Source organism: Myotis nattereri, assembly GCF_964212035.1.
Source record: "Myotis nattereri genome assembly, chromosome: 5".
NCBI classification, from domain to species: domain Eukaryota; kingdom Metazoa; phylum Chordata; class Mammalia; order Chiroptera; family Vespertilionidae; genus Myotis; species Myotis nattereri.
The window spans coordinates 80,910,012-80,928,143 of NC_138080.1; the positions used below are offsets into that span (position 1 = coordinate 80,910,012).

The 18,132-nt window shown below is 44.3% G+C and overlaps 1 protein-coding gene across 12 annotated transcripts in view; it reads right to left on the bottom strand.

Moving 5' to 3' along the window:
* Positions 1 to 17,860, bottom strand: part of SIL1 (SIL1 nucleotide exchange factor) — a 223,160-nt gene extending 205,300 nt beyond the window's left edge. For 3 of the 12 annotated variants that reach the window (XM_081090777.1, XM_081090785.1, XM_081090782.1), the window contains exon 1: positions 17,690 to 17,860. Coding sequence is in view for 4 of the 12 variants with exons in the window: in XM_081090780.1 (XP_080946906.1) it covers positions 14,881 to 15,037 (157 nt within the window). In the remaining 8 variants the exon portion in view is untranslated. The other 9 variants (XM_081090786.1, XM_081090781.1, XM_081090776.1 and 6 more) reach the window with 6 other exon arrangements.
* Positions 17,861 to 18,132: the final 272 nt, after the last annotated feature.

Below are 18,132 nucleotides of genomic sequence, written 5' to 3' on the forward strand. Positions count from 1 at the left end.
GCCGACGCTCCATCCACTGAGCCAAACCAGTCAGGGCTTCTTTTTTTTTTTTTTTTTTAATATATGTTATTGATTTTTTACAGAGAAGAAGGGAGAGAGATAGAGAGTTAGAAACATCGATGAGAGAGAAACATCGATCAGCTGCCTCCTGCACATCCCCTACTGGGGATGTGCCCGCAACCCAGGTACATGCCCTTGACCGGAATCGAACCTGGGACCTTTCAGTCCGCAGGCCGACGCTCTATCCACTGAACCAAACCGGTTTCGGCTATATATATATTCTTTATTGATTTCAGAGAGAAAGGGAGAAGGAGAGATAGAAACATCAATGATGAGAGAATCATTGATTGGCTGCCTCCTGCACACCCCCACTGGGGATCGAGCCCGCAACCCAGGCATGTGCCCTTGGCCAGAATCGAACCTGGGACCCTTCAGTTCACAGGCTGATGCTCTATCCACTGAGCCAAGTCAGCTAGGGCTGTTTTTTTGTTTGTTTGTTTTTGTTTAATCCCTTCACCTTCTTTTATCCAGCTCCCCAACCTTTCCTGACAGCTGTCAATCTGTTCCATGTATCCATGCCTCTGTTTGTATTTTGTCAGTTTATTTTGTTCATTAGATTCCACATATAAGTGAAACCATATGGTATTTGTCTTTCTCTGACTGGTTTATTTCACTTAGCATAATAACCTCCAGGTCCTTTCCATGTTGTCACAAAAGGTAAGAAAATTTCTTTTTTTTTTTTTTTAGACGGCTGAGTAGTTACACTGTGTAAATGTACCACAGTTTTATCTACTGATGGGCACTTGGGCTGTTTCCAGATCTTAGCTATTGTAAATAGTCCTGCTATGAACATAGGGTTGTTACAGATGAAGAAATAGGAACAGAGAGGTTAAGTAATTCATCTGAAGTCTTATAGCTAGTACATGGTTTAAATCTGGGTATATCTGATGCTACAGCCAAGAGTTTTCCACTATACTTCACCTTGTTTTCCTCCGGGGTGAACTGACTTCCCAGCTAAATTTTTCTATAGAGGAGATAATGGTCCTACCTATCCACACAAACCAACTAGGCAGTTTCTTAGAGTTATAGTTAACTGGAACTATGTCTTGATGGTCTCATGAACCTGTGCTTGAGACAGCCCACTAGAACTTAACCCTGGGTAAATTAGTTGGGTTTCCAGACCTACAAAGCTGTCCCCAGTGAGAGCCTAACTAAGCCATCAGCTGGTACCTATCTCTGGGACAACTCTCTTTGGAACAGCCAACCTGAGCATGATCTGTACGTGTCCCCAACAAGTCCTCTTCAGAGATGTCAAAGGAGGTACCAGGAGCCTCTCCTACTCTTGAGTTGTGACAATAATGCACAGAATTATCTTTGAAGGTAATCTAATTCTGAGTTAAGTAAGAATAGAAAAGATAAAAAGGATTTCTGTTTGGTCTTCAGTAGCAAACAGAGACTTCCTTCCATGTTGCTCGCTGCCTCTCTAGAACTTCCAGAGATCTTCCATCCCCAGGATGTCAGGGGCAGCAGAGTAAAAAAGGCAAGATGATATTCAATGTTGTATTTTTAAGAGACCAGTGGTGAGAATCAGCCCGTGTTTCTAAAGGGAGTAAATACCCTCAACAAACTCAGGGGAAGCAAAGCAGTACTAAAACATACTGTCTTTCTCTCTCAGTAAGTCTCTCAGGGTTGTCTGTTTATTTTTGCTGTATATATGAGAACTTTCATCAGTTAACATTTTTTTTGAAGCTTAGGAAAGCTGATGATTCACCCAGGTGCACAACAGCTGCTAGAAAGACCTGTGGGAAGGGGCCATTGGCAAAGGCAGGCTATGTGTGGTTAAGGAGGGTCTCCCAGGAGTGTCCTACATGCCAAGCCATATGTTGTCAGGATATTAATCCAATGTTTACTCTCTCAGGAGCATTAAATTATATCCAAGGACTACATGAGTCCTTCCAATTCTATTCCTTACTTCTTTGCCAGAAAGATTTGTAACCTGGAAACAAAGCCCTCTGCCTAATAGCAGCACTAATACTCAGCAAGAAATAGGAAACCAGGCTATCAATTCAAGCTTCCCTGAAAGGTACTGCCCCAAAGAAGCCCCATCTAGAAAATGTAGAAACCTCCTACTGACACTGCTTTCCAAAACACAGGCCTACATAACTTGAGTGTCCTAATATGATAAAGGCTGGAACCAAAAGAGGAAAGAGGGAACACCACATCTCCACTTCTACCCCAAATGAAACAGCTCTGGAAGTCCATAAGAGAATTCCAAAAAAAGAGCACTACCTCACTGCCACAAGAACTAAGAGCTAGGGGCATGAATATGAAATAAGGCTACCTGGCCCCAGCTGGTGGCTTGGCTGGTTAGAACATCATCCTGTTCCTCAAAAACATTGCAGTTTTGATTCCCAGTCAAAGCACATACCTAGATTGCAGGTTCAATCCCTCGTCAGGGTGTGTACTGGAGGCAACTCATCGATGTTTCTTTCTTTCTCTTCCTCTCTCTCTCTCCCTCCCTCTCTCTCTCTCAAATCAATAAACATATCCTCAGGAGAGGATTAGAAAAAAAATGAGACTACTTGGATTAGTCACTGCTCTACCATGACTAGTATTGCATAACCCTAAGTCATTTAGACTCTTCAAACCTCAATTTTTTACCTCCATGAAATATACTAGTAGATGCTGTAAGGACCAGACTAAATAATGCATCTGAAAGCCTTTGAAAACAGTAAATTATTGAACATACTTTAGAACTGATTATTATTCAAAAGACTGCCAGGTGAAAAACCCTAAGACACTTCTGGAGAGCACAGAAGCAAACTGTCACCTTGAAAACATAATCTATAGTGACTCGATGTAGGTGTTTGCAGAGAAACCCACACTCAGGAATAAAGTGAGAACAGCGTGAATTTTGAAGAAGAGACTACACTTGGGTCTGCTCAGGTACATTAAAAAAATAAGAACAATACATGCACATGGTTCCAATTTGAAAAAGCACACAAAGGTATAGTCAGCCTCCCTCCTCCCCCATTCTCCAGCCACCCAGAATCCCTCACCAAAGATACCCTCTCTTTTCAGTTTCTCATGTTCTTCCAGAGATATTTCCAATCAGCTAGTTTCTGCCTCAGATGGGGAAAGCACTGGTGGCGACACTTTGAAACCTAGAACCAAACAAGCAAGCACTGCCAGGGCCTATGAAAAGAGCAGGCCAGCCAGAGGATGAGATATTGCCCTGCAAAAGGTTCCATGAAGGTGCAGATTTCCTCATGGCTAGTGTACTGCTTTGCCCTGTGGCTGACCACAATTAGGCAATGATTTTGTATAATGTAGTTCCATGTTGATTTTTTTTTTATTTACCCAGAGTGCCTTCTCAGAGAAGCGATTAACAGGAATGATCTCTGGGACTTCACGCTGTATCAGCCTGAGCACCAGGGCCTTAGAAATAGAAGCAGGAACAATAGTCAAACCTCCCTTATTGGAGGCTGGGCAAAAAATAAAATAAAATAAATCACCATACTTTTAGGGACAGAATACAATGGAAAATAAAACCAGACCATAGATGGGGCTCTGCAAGGCTCAGCTGAAGAGCCTAATTAACTACCCACAGAAAATTACAGAACACTCTCAACCAAAGCTAGGTTTGCACCACAACTCCCCCGAAAGTGTTCAGGTTATGCCCTCCCCTCCCTTGCTTCTTATACAAGAAATTTAAATGTGTAAAATCCAAGCCTCTATCCATAGGTCACAAATTGGTAGCCTATAGTTCAAATCTCAACCACAGACATGCTTTGGTAGCCCCTAGGGCAGGGGTCCTCAAACTATGGCCCGCGGGCCACATGCAAATACAAATATTGTATTTGTTCCCGTTTTGTCTTTTTACTTCAAAATAAGGTATGTGCAGTGTGCATAGGAATTTGTTCATAGTTTTTTTTTTAAACTATAGTCCGGCCCTCCAACGGTCCGAGGGACAGTGAACTGACTCCCTGTTTAAAAAGTTTGAGGACCCCTGCCCTAGGGGTTTCACAAAAATCTGGATTTCTGACTTTTCTTATAACATGAGATGATGAGGCTATAGAGCCACATTTACCTATAATGATGGGCTGAGTAGCAGCTGCCCCCACAGAGCACATGAGCACTCCAGTTTGACACCGGCCCACCATTCCCTAATGCCTCACACTGACTGTTCTCTACCTGGCCCTGAAACATCTGAGCTGGAGACCCCTCACCAGTGATGACAAAGGAGGCTGATCAACTGGTAGGAACAATAGCTGACCAAGTAGCAGAACTCCTGCATTCACAAGCATTTATTAAACACCCTCTATAAGCTAGGAACTGTGCTGAGGGCTGGGTACACAGAGAGGAATGAGGGACAGTGTCTGCCCTCCAGGAATTCCTAATCCAGTTGGAAAAATAAGATTTACTCTTACGAACTGAACTGCTTGCCCAGCTTGCGTGGCTCCATGGTTGAACCTCAACCTATGAACCAGTTGGTCACAGTTTGATTCCCGATAAGGACATATACCCAGGTTGCAGGCTTGATCCCCAATGTGGGGCGTGCAGGAGGCAGCCGATCAATTATTCTCTCATTACTGATGTTCCTATCTCTCTCTCCCTCTCCTTTCTTCTCTGAAATCAGGAGATTTCTATCTTTCTCTCCCTCTCCCTTCCCTCTCTGGCTGGGAATCAAAGAATGTTTCAAGGAAGAACTGGGATTTGAACAGGACTATTATATCTCAAGCTTTCACATATTCATTCAACAAGCATTTATTATGTCCATATTATACTCAGCATTATGCTCCACACACACAAAATAAAGCATAGCCCATGTCCTTGAGAAGCTCATATAATAAGAGACAAAATAACTAACCAGGATAAAGTACGCTGAATTCTATAATCAAAGAGTTTCTATGTGGATACAAATAAGAAGGTCCCTGTCAAGGCTTGCTGAAGAAGGCAACTGTGCAGCTTAAAGTAGGAAACTAAGGAGAGGTTACTCTGGGCACAAGAACTGGCAGAGGCATGCTTAGAGGACCACACGGACCAGTTTATCAGGAGCGAAGTGTACATGTGGGTAATGGTAGAGGATACAATTAAAGTAGTAGGACAGGGATACATCATGATAGGCGTGGAACCCCAGGACTACTAAACACTGGAATTTATTCAGCAGCTAGTAGGTGCCACTGAGGCTTCTACGCATGAGTGTTCTCTTTCAGCACAGTATTTAGGAAGACCCCAAGTGGCAACGGCACACAATGTCCTGGAGGAAGCTGAAGCAGGAGATAGGAGGGGGCTCTGGTAATAACTCTGGAGCAGTTACAGGAAAGAGGAGAAAGACTAAGTAAGCTAAATACTGCATATGGTTGCAAAAATTTAAGACAATGGCATTTCTTTGAAAATATTTTAATTCCTTTTTTTACACCGATTCAGACTAGTCTTCCCCCCAAATAGTGAGGTTTTCCTTTGTTTCATTCAGGCTATCTTTATGGTGCTTGCAGGGTGGTGTAGTTTTCTTTCTTTTTTTTTTTTTTCATTATTTTTTTTTTCTTTTAATTAAATCTTTATTGTTCAGATTATTACATTTGTTCCTCTTTTTCCCCCCCCCATAACTCCCCTCCTCCCAGTTCCCACCCCACCCTCCGCCCTCACTCCCCACCCACTGTCCTCACCCATAGGTGCACGATTTTTGTCCAGTCTCTTCCCGCATCTCCCACACCCCTTTCCCCACCAAGAATAGTCAGTCCATTCCCTTTCTATGTCCCTGATTCTATTATAATCACCAGTTCATTCTGTTCATCGGATTATTTATTCACTTGATTCTTAGATTCACTTGTTGATAGATGCATATTTGTTGTTCATAATTTGTATCTTTACCTTTTTCTTCCTCTTCCTCTTCTTAAAGGATACCTTTCAGCATTTCATATAATCCTGGTTTGGTGGTGATGAACTCCTTTAGCTTTTCCTTATCTGTGAAGCACTTTATCTGACCTTCAATTCTGAATGATAGCTTTGCTGGATAAAGTAATCTTGGTTGTAGGTTCTTGGTATTCATCACTTTGAATATTTCTTGCCACTCCCTTCTGGCCTGCAAAGTTTCTGTTGAGAAATCAGCTGACAGTCGTATGGGTATTCCCTTGTAGGTAACTGAGTTTCTTTCTCTTGCTGTTTTTAAGATTCTCTCTTTGTCTTTTGCTCTTGGCATTTTAATTATGATGTGTCTTGGTGTGGTCCTCTTTGGATTCCTTTTGTTTGGGGTTCTCCGCGCTTCTTGGACCTGTAAGTCCATTTCTTTCACCAGGTGGGGGAAGTTTTCTGTCATTATTTCTTCAAATAGGTTTTCAATATCTTGCTCTCTCTCATCTTCTGGCACCCCTATAATTCTGATGTTGGTACGCTTGAAGCTGTCCCAGAGGCTCCTTACACTATCCTCGCATTTTTGGATTCTTTTTTCATTTTGCTTTTCCGTTTGGGTGTTTTTTGCTTCCTCGCATTTCAAATCATTGACTTGATTCTTGCGCTCCTCTGGTCTGCTGTCGGGAGTCTGTATAATATTCGTTATTTCAGTCCGTGTATGCTTAATTTCCAGGTGGTTCCCCAATATACGATCGAGGGTCTCATTAGTTTTCTTGTAGATCTCATTAAGTTTATCGGCGGCTTCTAAACAGTTCTTGAGAGACCTTAAAAGTGTGGTTCTGAACTCTAGATCTTCCATTGACAATTTTGTCCTGTTTCTTTGTCTCCGCATTTTGTTATGCTTCCTTGGTGCACCCCCTAGTGGTCTTTGTGCGCAGTCTTATAAACCTTGATTGTTGTAGCTAATACCAGAGAGGGTTTGACCTCCAGGCCAAGTGGCTATGAGAATCAGCTGTTTCTGCAGTGAGAGAACTTCTGTCCTCTAGGGAGGTGCTAATCTAGCCTTTGCCTGAGGCTATCCGGCAAATGCCTGTGTGCAGGGCTTGGGCGGGGCGGGTCGCACAGGATCAACAGGGTGGGCGGGTCGCACAGGATCAACAGGGTGTGCGGGAGAGAGCAGTGATGGCGGCTCTCAGTCCTGTCCCCAGGGGCTCTGCCTCTCTGAGTCCCAGCAATGGCTGCAAAGCTCGGAGAGAAAGCTGCACTCGCTCTGACTGAAGCCAGACAGTCCCGCTTCTCCCGTTTGAGTCTGGGTCCCTAAAGACTCGCCCGGATCTGGAGCTCAGAGTCTACGACTCCCTCCCGATTGAAAACGCCAACCGCGCCCTCCGCCGCCAGCCCGCTCTGAGCACTCCGCACCTCAGAACTTGACTTCAGCACTGCGCCTCCTCTGAGTGTCCGTATGCGTTTCTCTTTCCTCCTAGTTGTAGGACTTCCACTCAGCCAGCGTTCCTGTGGTTCTGGGTGATGTCCCTTCCGTTTTTTGGTTTCACTTTTGAAGTAGTTGTTCAAGGCAGCAAACTCCGGCGTTAACCTATGCCGCCATCTTGGTTCAACCGGTGTTGTTTTCTTTAACTCAGCTTGAGATCAATATAATGTGGGGTTAGTAGATTTAGGGGCTTCTTCCCACTCCTACCCCCAATTCTACACTGAACCAGTTGTAAATCTCAAAGGGAAAGAGAGTCAACTTGATAAAGTCCAGGTTAGGGTATTTAACTGTGCCTCCCAGATCTTGCGCAAGGACCACAAATGGACATACAAATCAGAAGAAAGTCATGACAGATGTCAAAGTTCCCTTAATGAAGTAATTGCTTCATGTCTGCTGAAGAGCAGAGGCAAGAGACAAGAACACATTGTCAGAGGGCCCCAGGCAGGCTATGGATCAGCCACCCATGCTCCATTAAAACCCCTTGTCAGACACTGCCCGGGAAACAGGACCTGCTGGCTAAATCAGCGGTTAAAGAGACCCTCAGAAAGATAAGAAATGAGTGGGATAAGGAAAATGACGGCAGAGAAGCTGCAAAGTTCCTAACTATTCACAACTTGTAGTTATTCAGTATGAGCTACCTGTGACTATTGATATGAATAATAAACCAACCAACAAAGAAGACAGACAATGATGTGATGATTAAAATAAAACTTACTTGTCAGCATAACTTATCCTCTAACCAAGTCTTGGATCAGGAACTGGCAACTGCTGCTGTTGTCATTACTGATGATAATACAGAGCAGTTACATTGTGCCAGAGGAAGCACTTTTCATATGTATTCTCTCAACTAATTGGCTACAAAAGCAAATATTACTCTTCCCATTCTACAGATCATGAAATTAAGGCCTAGAGAAAAATAAGTAACTTCTCTATCTGATAGCTATTAAGTAGATAGCAGAATATGAAACCAAGTGAGCTGACTCCGAAGTGTTTTTAAACCACTCTGACCTATCATTCATTCCTTCAGTTTCTTTTTCTTTGAGATACATTAAAGGTTTGCTTGGGTCACCAGAAAAGGTCCACTGATGCATTGGCCCTGTTCTTTACAGAACACACAGCAGTCTGGCCTGAGAGATATTTCTTTGTTTCTAAAATGGGGAAACTTCAAATCTATTTCATCAGGGATGAGAGCAAGAGGAAAACTTCAACACGAACAGGAGAAAAATCGGCATGAAAGCTAAAACCCTCAACAGTGAGGATTGTAAGTATAATGGACAAGAGAGTCAGTGGAGGGGCCTTCTCTCTCTCTGGAGATTTTTAACTGCAATTGTCTCTTGCATCTTTACAAGGCTTTAAATAATCCTAACAAATTCTATGGCCACCCTCTGTGAGCCCTTTGGCTTGAGTCTCAGCTCCGCCATTAATACACTGATGGCCCTAAAAAAGGTATACCACCCATTTCATTTCTCTGAAGCTCAGTTTTGTCATCTAGGTATATAAAAGGCTAATATGCAAAGTGTCCCCTCAGGAGTTCAACTGGGAGACAGGGAGTTCAATCGATTGCCCGCTATGACATGCACTGACCACCAGGGTGCCGGCCGGCAGCTAGAAGGCCCCAGTAGGACCTGACCGCCAGCCAGGCCTAGGGACTCTACCCATGCATGAATTTTGTGCACTGGGCCTCTAGTAGTTAAATAAGAATCCACCAAATGCAAAACTACAACATTAAGCAATGACAGACCTGAAAGACTATCTATTGACTTTTCATTCACCCAAGGAACTACAAATGAACCAGACACAGCCTGATTTCTTCAATGAAACTAATATGAAGACCCCGAGGATGATTTCTTCCAGTCCAGATATACTATTTTAGACTTTAGGAGCTGAAGCCACAGATGGAGACTTTGCTTCATGAATACAATCAAACCCAACTCCCCATAACTATCAGATGGGTAGGGTCACAAAATTCAACCTTAAATACCTTGCTTATAAGCTGGCCCCTTAAACCTCCAATGTCTGCTATCCACTGGATTCAAAGCATAACAATCAATCTTATAGATATTGACTGCCCTACCTTATGTAACTTCCAGTGAACTGTAGCCTGCTAATATAGAGTTTGGTCAGGTGGCTGCTGCCCACCTTGGGAGCCTCACAGAAATGTAAGGTATACGCATGAAACTATTGCCAAAAGTAAAGAAATGTCCATTTAAAATGGCATTAGTCTTCCTCACCAGACCTTTGCAACACATCTCAGATTATTCCAGTTTCTAGAACTCCTCCCCTCACAAGACAGAAGAGGCAGAATACATGCAGAGAGAAGTGACTAGACATGATCGTTCAGTGACTGCTGTGATATCCCTCTACCTGTGATGACAAGTGGTCATTAAAAGGCATAATCAAGAACTCTCTCTGTGAAAGCACAGCCAGCAAGCAGACCCCAAAAACATACTCCTTCCAGTTTCTCTGTGGATATGACATGTGACATGAGCTAAACATCAGACACTCCCCAAAGGCTCCAACCTCCAGTCCAGGAGGTCCAGCTGTGAAAAAATAAAGCTTAGGAGGCAACAGAAAAGCAGATGGTAAATGGACCACCTTGAAAGTCCAAGATTGGAAAGAAAATAAAACCAATCTATATATATATATATATATATATATATATATATATATATATATATATATGCCTAATATGCAAATTGTCCCGTCAGGCAGGCACTCCAACCAGCAATTTGACTGCTCGCTATGACATGTGCTGACCACCAGGTGGCGAGTGCAGAACATGGCAGGTGTCAGCCCCACACGCTGTGGTCCCACCCAGTGCTTGCACCCGCTGCCGGGCGCCCAGCCCTGATCGCACCAAAAATAGCAACTGGCAGTGGCGGCAGTAGGGGCCACTGGGAGTAGCACCACTCCCAGGTGCTAAAGGAGCAGGGTAGGGGCTACCAGCGGGCCTCAATCACCCCTCAGGGCTTCTCCACCTCCTCCTGCTCACACCTGCTGCTGGCAGACAGGGGACCGGGGGCTGTGGCGGGAGGGGCCAGGCAGGGGCACAGAGGATGGGCCAAGACCCACCCCTGTGTCCACTGCAGCCTTGCGGCCCATGGTTCCTTTCAAGGTGCACGAATTCGTGCACTGGGCCCCTAGTAAAGGATAAACTTAATTTCAGCCTCTCTGGAGAAGTCCAGGTAAAATTCATTCCTCCCATCTTCACCTCCACCCACATCCCATTTCTTCTCCAAATCTCTCAATAGATAACATGAATAACTTCACAAAAGGGCAAACAACTGCTCCAAATTATTAAGAATATCAATAAGCTCAGCCAGTGTGGCTCAACAGTTGATGGTACACCTATGAACCAGATGGTCACAGTTCCATTTTCCCAGTCAGGGCACATGTCCAACTTGCAGGCTCGATCCCCAGAGGGGGGTGCATAAGGGGCAGCTGATCTATGATTCGCTCTCATCACTGATGTTTCTATCTCTATCTCCCTCTCCCTTCTTCTCTTAAATCAATAAAAACTTAAAACACTTTTTAAAAAATGCCCTTGCCAGTGTTGTTCAGTACAGTTAGAGCATCATCCTGGGAACTGAGGAGTCGCTGGTTCGATTTCTGCGTTGTAGGTTGATCCCCAGCCCCAGTTGGGGCACATGCCAGAGGCAACTAATCAATGTATCTCTCTCACATTGATGATATTCTCTCCCTCTTCCCCCACCCTCAGTCCTTGCCTTCCACTCTCTCTAAAAAAATCAATGGAAAAAATATCCTCAGGTGAGGATTAGCCAAAAAAAAGAACATCAATAAGCAAAACAGAAATCCTTATGCTCACAAATATGTAGTGGCTAAGGAGTTTATTCTTTTGGTTACATCCTAAACGCACTATGCTCAGAAATAAAAAACAGCTCAGCTGGTTGGAAAATAGATATACAGAGTGGGGCAAAAGTAAGTTTACAGTTGTGAATATGCAAAATACAGAATTTATTATTAATTATTGCATTATTTTACATAAACCTACTTTTGCCTCACCCTGTAGTAAGGTAGAATTCATAGTTTTGACCCTCCTAAAGGCCAACTAGCTCAAATCTTTCCATGACAACCAGCCATGGCTTAGCTACAACCCAAGCAGGAAAGAATAATAAGGGCTCTTCGCCCTAAGGCATTCCCACCCTGGAAAAAGAGTGAGCTCTTCAGCAGCAAGAACTGTTTCACATTAGTGTCCCCAACATCTTCCACTGGGCGTGGTACTTAGTAGTGCCTTGAGAAAATAAGCTGATTGGTCAAATGCTCTGTTAACTGCAAGACTCCTGGTGAGGGGGTGGGGGGAAAACAGTAGCACGGTGCAATAGAGCTTTGGAGTCAGAACTGAGTTTAAAGCCTCGCTGTAGAACTTAACCTCACTGAGCCTGTTTCTTCATCTATAAAATAGGGATAATACCAACTATCTTACAAGACTACTGTGGGAATTAGATGAGATAATGCTTTCTTGGCTTTACTAGTTTGGTGTTTGAGGCATTGAAAAAGCTTGTAGTAACAGCTGGATCTACTATATAGAAAACAAGCCTTAATGACTATATTAGAGGCTCGGTACACGAAATTCCTGCACTGGTGGAGGGGGGAGGGGGGGCTCAGCCCTCTCACAGTCTGGGAGCCCCATGATCCATCGCCCCCACAGAGGGAGGCACCACCCACTTGTTGCAGCCCACTGGTCAGTGGCCTGGGCCTCCCTCTTTGGGGCAATCCTGGAGCCCTCCAATTGATCACCCCACTGGCCGGTGGCCAGGCCTCCTTCTGCAGGGTGATCATGGGGCAATGGCCGGGCCCCTGAACAACTGCATTGCACCTGCCTTGGCTGGCCTGGCGCCAGTGGGTGTCATAACATGGTCGTCCAGATGCTATGGTCATTCTGCTGTTCAGTCCTTCACTCAATTTGCATATTACACTTTTATTATTATAGATTAGAGAGAGGATATAAGACATGCATTCTCAATGAGGGCACTATCACCCCCAAGGGGGTGAAAACTGATTGCTGGGGAAGAAAAATCATAGATATTACACAGTACATAAACAAATATATAGTATATCTGTGGTATTACAATTCAGATGGCATGGGGGGGATTAGAAAGTCTCAAAAAGTGATAATAAGCAAAAGGTTAAGAAACATTTGATGTTCAAAGGATTGACCCAGTTTCCATAAAGATTGCCATTAATTTGCATAATAGTCATGGGTAGGATGACTAACTTGTACTGGTTTGCCCCAGACTTTCCTGGTTTAGACACTAAAGTCCCACATGTGGGAAATCCCTCAGTCCTGGGAAAACTAGGATGGTTGTTCACCCTCCTCATAGAGAGATCAATACAAGCATTTTAATTTCACTAATGAGGCGACCTGAAGAAACATGATGGTTGTCATGAAGGATTTACTGTACTTCAGCAGCATTCCTGAGCCAAGATTGAAATATGCCATTTGCCCAGCCCTAGACTCAGAGCTCTCTGCCCCTAACCTCCACCAAGGCATTGGCATGGAATGGTTCTCATGTACTGACTATGCCACTTCCTTCTTGTTATGGACTGAATATGTCTATCCCCCTCCAAATACATATGTTGAAGCCCTAATTCCCAATGTGATCTGTTTTTGGAGATGAGCCTTTGGAGGTAGTTAAGGTTAGAGTAGATCGTGTGGGTGGAGGCCCCATGAGGGGATTAGTGCCCTTATAGAGAGCTGACCAAACCAGGGCTCACTCTACTCTCTGAGCCACATGAGGATACAGCAAGAAGGAAGCTACTGTGAACCAAAAGAAGGGCTCTCATCAAGAAGCTGACGATGCCAGACTCTAGAATTGTGTGAGAAATAAATGTTTGTTATTTAAGCTACCCAGTCTATGGCATTCTGTTATAGCAGCCTATAACTTACTAAGACACTTCTCAAAGCCTCAAACACCAAAGCCAAGGGCACTATTAAGAGATTGAGGGCAAGGCCATCAAGGATAGGCATGAGAAGCCACCAAGAAGGATATGCATGAGAAGCCACCAAGAAGGATATGCATGAGAAGCCTACCTGAGAAGCCACCAAGTATCTGAAAGATGTCACTCTGCAGAAGCAAAGTGTGCCATTCTGCCATTACAATGGTGGAATTGGTAGGTATGCCCAGGTCAAATGGTAGGACAGGACACAGGGGCAATAGTCCAAAAAGAGTGCTAAATTTTTGCTGCACATGCTTAAAAATGCAGAGAGTAATACTGAACTTAACGTTTAGGTGCTTAATGACCACATCTAAGTGAACAAAAGCACCCAAGATGGGGTGCAGAAGTTACAGAGATCATGAATGGATAAACCCCTATATGAGCTTTCCCTGCCACAATAAAATTACTGAAAAAGAGCATATTGTTCCTAATCCAGAAGAGGGATTTGCACAGAAGAAAAAGATATCCCAGGTGAAACTGAAAAAACAAAAAACTTATGGGCCAGGGGTAAATCCAGCATATAATAGATGCTAATAAAAGCAAAAAGCAGAGAGAGAGAGAGAGAGAATGAATAGGAATGAATATGAATGAGGGCAGACATAACCAGCCATCACAGCCATTATCCTTGTCAATGAACTGCCTCAGGGAACCTGAAAGAACTACCAGTCTGGGCTGAACATAGTTCTACTGCTATTGAATTCTCACTGTCTCCAAGGTAGAAAATTGCATAAGTGAGGACACCAGGTGTAAATCCTTAACAAGCCAGGAAAATTCTGAGAGTCTTCACATGTGTCCTGAGTACCTTGACTCGTTCTGTTTCTTTGTTACTAATGTTGTGGCCCCACCCCAAAACAAAGAAACAGAATTTCTGGAGGATGAGGCCCAGAAATCAGGATTTTAAAAAGATTCCCAGGTGATTCTAATGTGCAGCCAGGGTTGAGAACCACTGGTTTAGAGGTTTTTGTCCCAAAGACAAACTCAATTATTGTTGATATTAGGAATCAGAGGTTACCCCAAGCCCAGCCTGAATAGCAACAGGCTACTAGTATTCTCCTCCCCTATTCAGCAGTGAAACCCTTTGTGAAAGTACCAGTAAATGAAGAAAAGGGCGGGATACTCCTTTAGGCCACATATAATTAAAATAAGAAGCTCTATGCTGTGGAAGACTAAGTCTTGAAGCTTAAAACCAACTCAGAGAGGGATAAAGTATTCATCCTCGCTTAGAAAGAAAAAGATTAGCTCCACAAGGACAGGTCTCCAAATTAACACCAAATCCAGGAGATAGAGAACCCTTTGCTACAGAGTATGACCTAAGCACCATCTGAAGCCCCAGAGAAAAATCCGCAGGAACACACGACCAAGGGGATGACATTGTAAAAATGTTCAGATTAGCGCTCCTGAAAGTGGCTTACTCCAAGACACTGGCAGACAGCCTCCAAAGCAAAGCTTCAGTTAGAAAAAGATAGAAAATAATGAAGAAAAAACACACACAAGAAGCTAGATGAGAAGAGCATGAATCCACAAACATAATAAAAAGAGAACTGGAAGGCATCATCTATTTGGAAAAAGATAAAACTTGCCTTTACAGCCATAACCGGTTTGGCTCAGTGGATGAAGCATCAGCCTGCAGACTGAAGGGTCCTGGGTTCGATTCCGGTCAAGGGCATGTACCTGGGTTGCGGGCACATCCCCAGTAGGAGATGTGCAGGAGGCGGCTAATCGATGTTTCTCTCTCATCGATATTTCTAACTCTCTCTCTCTCTCCCTTCCTCTCTGTAAAAAATCAATAAAATATATTTTTTAAAAAAACTTGCCTTTACAGATTGTCATTTTTTAATAATCTCATTAATAGCCAATCTTCATTCTTTGGTGATGAAAACAGTTATTGCATTCCTATTCCCAAGACCTTTCATTTAACTACTCTTCAAAGCATTTGTTTTTTGAGAGTACATTTATTAAAGCTGGGAACAGTGAAATAACGAAGGACCTAGGATAGAAGAAGCAACAGGAGAGAGCCTAGGCAGGGCCTTTGGCTCTCCAGAAATGTTATGGAAAAGTGAGCCAAGGGGAGGCTGCTGTCAGCTCACTGGTGTCAGAGAAAAGAGAGCCTTGGGGCCAGGATCAGGGGTTTAGCCCGTGATGAGCTGCCAATGCTCACTGCTCCCCTGGTTGCAAGTCTCTTGGGGACTCTTAAGAGTTTAGGAGAGCCCGGCCAGTGGGGCTCAGTGGTTGAGCGTTGGCCTATGAAACAGAAGGTCACAGTTCCATTCCTGGTTTGCAGGAGGCAGCCGATCAATTATTCTCTTTCATCACTGATGTTTCTATCCCTCTCTACCTCTCCCCCTCTCCATTCCTCTCTCTGAAATCAATAAAAACAATATTTTTAAAAAGTTTAGGAGAAAGAAAATTCACTCTTCAAAGTATTATTCCCATTTTTATGCAAGAGGTGAAATAACTTGTCTAAGGTCGTATAGGTAATAAATGATAGACTAGACTCAGAATCAAAACTCAGGTTTACCACACTCCAAAAAAGCGTTATGTCCACTTCAAAAGAACTATTAAATCATCTGTAAACAAATCAGGTGACAAGGTTTTTAACCATGCCTATTTGAGGTAACAACAAATTTTTTTTAAATACAGTATGGTGCTATGTATTAATGTCTCTGGAAACAATTTCAGAAGTAAATTTTCAAAACTGCTTTGGATAATGGCCATATCACATTAAATGATGCCACCCTCAACCCCCACCACCTACACCTACACATACCATTCTACAGGAGAACACTTACCAAAGCATTAAATACTGGCCTGTTTATTTTTTAAAACCGATTTTGTTACTTTTCAGTTTCACTTAATTTCTTGGAGCCAATGAAATATACCAGAGTTCAAAGTTGGCCTCTACAGAGAATAGCTGGCCTTCAAAGACAGCAGAAAAAGGGTGGGGAGTGGGGAGCGGGGGGAGCATGACTCACAGTACAAGGCAACTTTTCATTCCTGGGTTACCTCATCATCCCTATTCCCACCATCTGTAAAATGGGGCCAATCTTTTCTGTAGCCAATTCCATCAGAACAACACATGTTAGCAGATTAAATTCACTGTACACCCAGAGGAAAGGTTAAACTAAATCTGATGTGGCAACACCTTCTTAAAAAACATAAGGGCCATGTTCTCAACTGAAATCACAGACCAACTCCTGATCCATGTAGACAAACATCAATCGTGATATCCTCATTCCCTAGATCCCAGCAAAATCCTCTTCAATCCCCAAATCTGACTACGTTTTTACCAAAAAAGAAAAAAGCTTGGGTGGGGTGAGAGCTAAAAAGACACACAGATATGAAACATCTTTTGCACTGTCAAAACAAACACTATTAGTTTATAAACACATCAGTTTCTTCTGTTAGCAGACATGGAAGTTCAGTCTCCTCCTGCCCACCTAGTCTGGGTTAATAGCATACCCCAAAGCCCAAAGCAGTTTGTAGTTTTGTTTAATTGAGATCAGAAAGCCAGCTGGGCTTGGTTGAAGCCAGGCACTGAAAAATATTTATTAGAAAACTGTATGCGTCCTCAATATATATGTTTAAAGGCATCAAGCCGCCCTCCAGCTCTACAGTGCAAAGGAAGCCCCCACGGGCCTCTCAGGTGCAGGGCATTTCCTGACACCTGGTCCTTCCCACCTGAAGCCACATTATAGGGGCTCACCTATCCTAGCCTCCGAAACAAAGAATCTGAAAGCCAGGATTTCGGGACCACCCTAATCAGAACTATCTGGGGAGGACTGCGGGTGCTCGAGCTCCACGTTATCCAAAATACCTAAGTTGAGACAAGGGATAGGCACAATTTCCAAGGTATTTGAGAAACACCAAAGTCTGTGACCCCTTACTTTAAAGGCAGGACTTCCTCCACCAGGAAGAAGAAAAACACAAGACAGGAGTAGAAATACCACGGGGGTAGCGCGTAATTCCATATGGTGAAGAGATGACAGCGGTCTCGACCAAGAACCAGTGTCAACACTGGAGCGGTTAGAGACAGATGCACAAACTGAGGCGGGGAGACGAGAGCAGGGAGGGAGACTAAAACAGATGCGGAGCCAGAGAGCCAGTCTCGGACCCCCACGGCCTCATCTCCTGCCATTTAAGAAGGATTTCTAGAGACGTTCTGCGTGGGAAAGGCGGGGAAGGCGGCCGTTGGGCTGGGAGAACAGGTCTGCGGACACTAAAGAGGAGCGCAGGTCCCACTGGGACGTCCCGCTTCGGAGACATGAGGGAAGACGTGTGGGGGCCCCAGACAGCGCTGGGAAGGCGCCGGGGCCATTGGCGGGAGGAGGCCGGGCAGTGCCCTGAGCCCCCCGCCCAGCGCCAGGGCTGGACGGCCCTCACCGCCCCTACCTTCGGCTTCCTGCCGGGCAGCCGAGGGGTAGACACAACCCCCACAATTCCAGGCGGCCGCAGCAGCAACCAGCTTCAGATGCGCAGACGCCACGGCGACAGGCTGAACCCGTGAGCGCCCGGCTACTACGTCGTTCGTCGCCTCACCCAATGGCCGACTTCCAGAGCGGCGGGCGCCTCGCGGAAGCTGGCGGCACTAGAATGATTAGCCCCGCCTGTTTCCGGTTTTCTGTTAAGTTCCGGCTCCTTTCCCCGCCCAGCGTCTTCCTACGCAAATTTGCTGGCACTGTCTTTTTTCCTGTATCCCTCCGCCGAAAGAGGGAGGACTAGAAAAGAAGCCCGAGGGCTTGGTTTTGCTTCTAAGCTAAATCAAAATAGAACTTCGAAGTTTCTTCTGTGATTGCCTAACAGCCTAATTTCTTTCTAGGGGAAGGATCCTCGAA